Source organism: Otolemur garnettii, unplaced genomic scaffold (assembly GCF_000181295.1).
Source record: "Otolemur garnettii isolate 467f Iridium unplaced genomic scaffold, OtoGar3 scaffold00089, whole genome shotgun sequence".
NCBI classification, from domain to species: Eukaryota; Metazoa; Chordata; class Mammalia; order Primates; family Galagidae; genus Otolemur; species Otolemur garnettii.
Genome location: NW_003852484.1, coordinates 3,265,035 through 3,266,038, shown reverse-complemented (window position 1 = coordinate 3,266,038; position 1,004 = coordinate 3,265,035). Strand labels below are relative to the sequence as shown.

The 1,004-nt window shown below is 47.3% G+C and overlaps 1 protein-coding gene across 1 annotated transcript; it reads right to left on the bottom strand.

Moving 5' to 3' along the window:
• Window positions 1-256: 256 nt before the first annotated feature.
• LOC100945801 (protein jagunal homolog 1-like) lies at window positions 257-751 on the bottom strand. The gene has a single exon (XM_012808433.1). The coding sequence runs from the start codon at window positions 683-685 to the stop codon at window positions 296-298; it is 390 nt and encodes a 129-aa protein (XP_012663887.1). The 5' UTR covers window positions 686-751; the 3' UTR covers window positions 257-295.
• Window positions 752-1,004: the final 253 nt, after the last annotated feature.

Below are 1,004 nucleotides of genomic sequence, written 5' to 3'. Positions count from 1 at the left end.
AAAAAAAAAAAAAAAGAAAAGAAAAACGCTGAAAGGCCTCAATTTGAACAAGCTAGAGTTTGTTTCACAGCCGTTGGTCATCCAGTTCTAGTCAACCAGGAATAAATTAAATGCAGTTTTGCCACCTCATTAGATGACAAGAGGAGGGGTTTTGCAGAAATCTGGCCTGGTCTGCATCATAGCTGCTAAAATTACCAGAAGAGATTTGCAAACAGCCTGTCTATCCCTGTCGCTTCATTCAAGGGCAATCCCAGGCTTCACCCCACAGAGCAGGTTATCAGGCTTCATTTATCCCTCATTTACGCTTCTTCTCCTGTGTGCTGGTGAACCAAGAGTCTAGAAGCTTCTTGCTGTAGTATAATTGCCAGGCATGCACTTGGACTGCCAATACCAACACCAGGTACATGACGGAGACAGCAGAAAACCCAAAAAGGAAGCGGTAGGTCTTGCCATGGCGGTAGAGTTGCTGTGCAGCAGGGAACATCTCCATGCTGCCATAAATGAGAGGAGCGATGGAAAAGAGCGCCATGCTGATCATAGAAAGCACCAGGTAGCTAATGTTGTTGCGGGGGAAGGAGAGAAGGCCCAAGAAAGAAGGCAAAATGCTCAGCAAAAATGGGTATGCCCACTGATAAGGCATGGCCACCTGATCATGCGACAAGAGCCTCAGGTGTCCCACACTCATCTTGGCAACCAGCAGCAGCCATATGACCAGATGTACGTAGATCAGCTTCTTGATTTCATACTTGAGGGTCACGCAGGTCTCGCTACAGCTAGAACAGCGCCAAGCCTCCAAGGAGCCCTATTCGCGCCGCCACAGCTCCGACACCAGCAGCCGCGCAGCCCCAGCTTTTCTAAAGTAGTCTACGCTTTCATTGTTCTGACCTTTGTTCCTTGGATTCTCTTTCTCCTTCTCTCTCTCTCCAGAGATCCAAAACTGGGGATCAAATTCTAGCATGAAATTTGGAGGGTACAAATAAACCAAGCTATAGCTGTATACTAAA

Coding starts and splice junctions, on each gene's coding strand:
- LOC100945801 (XM_012808433.1), bottom strand. CDS start 685: ATGAGTGTGGGACACCTGAGGCTCTTGTCGCATGATCAGGTGGCCATG.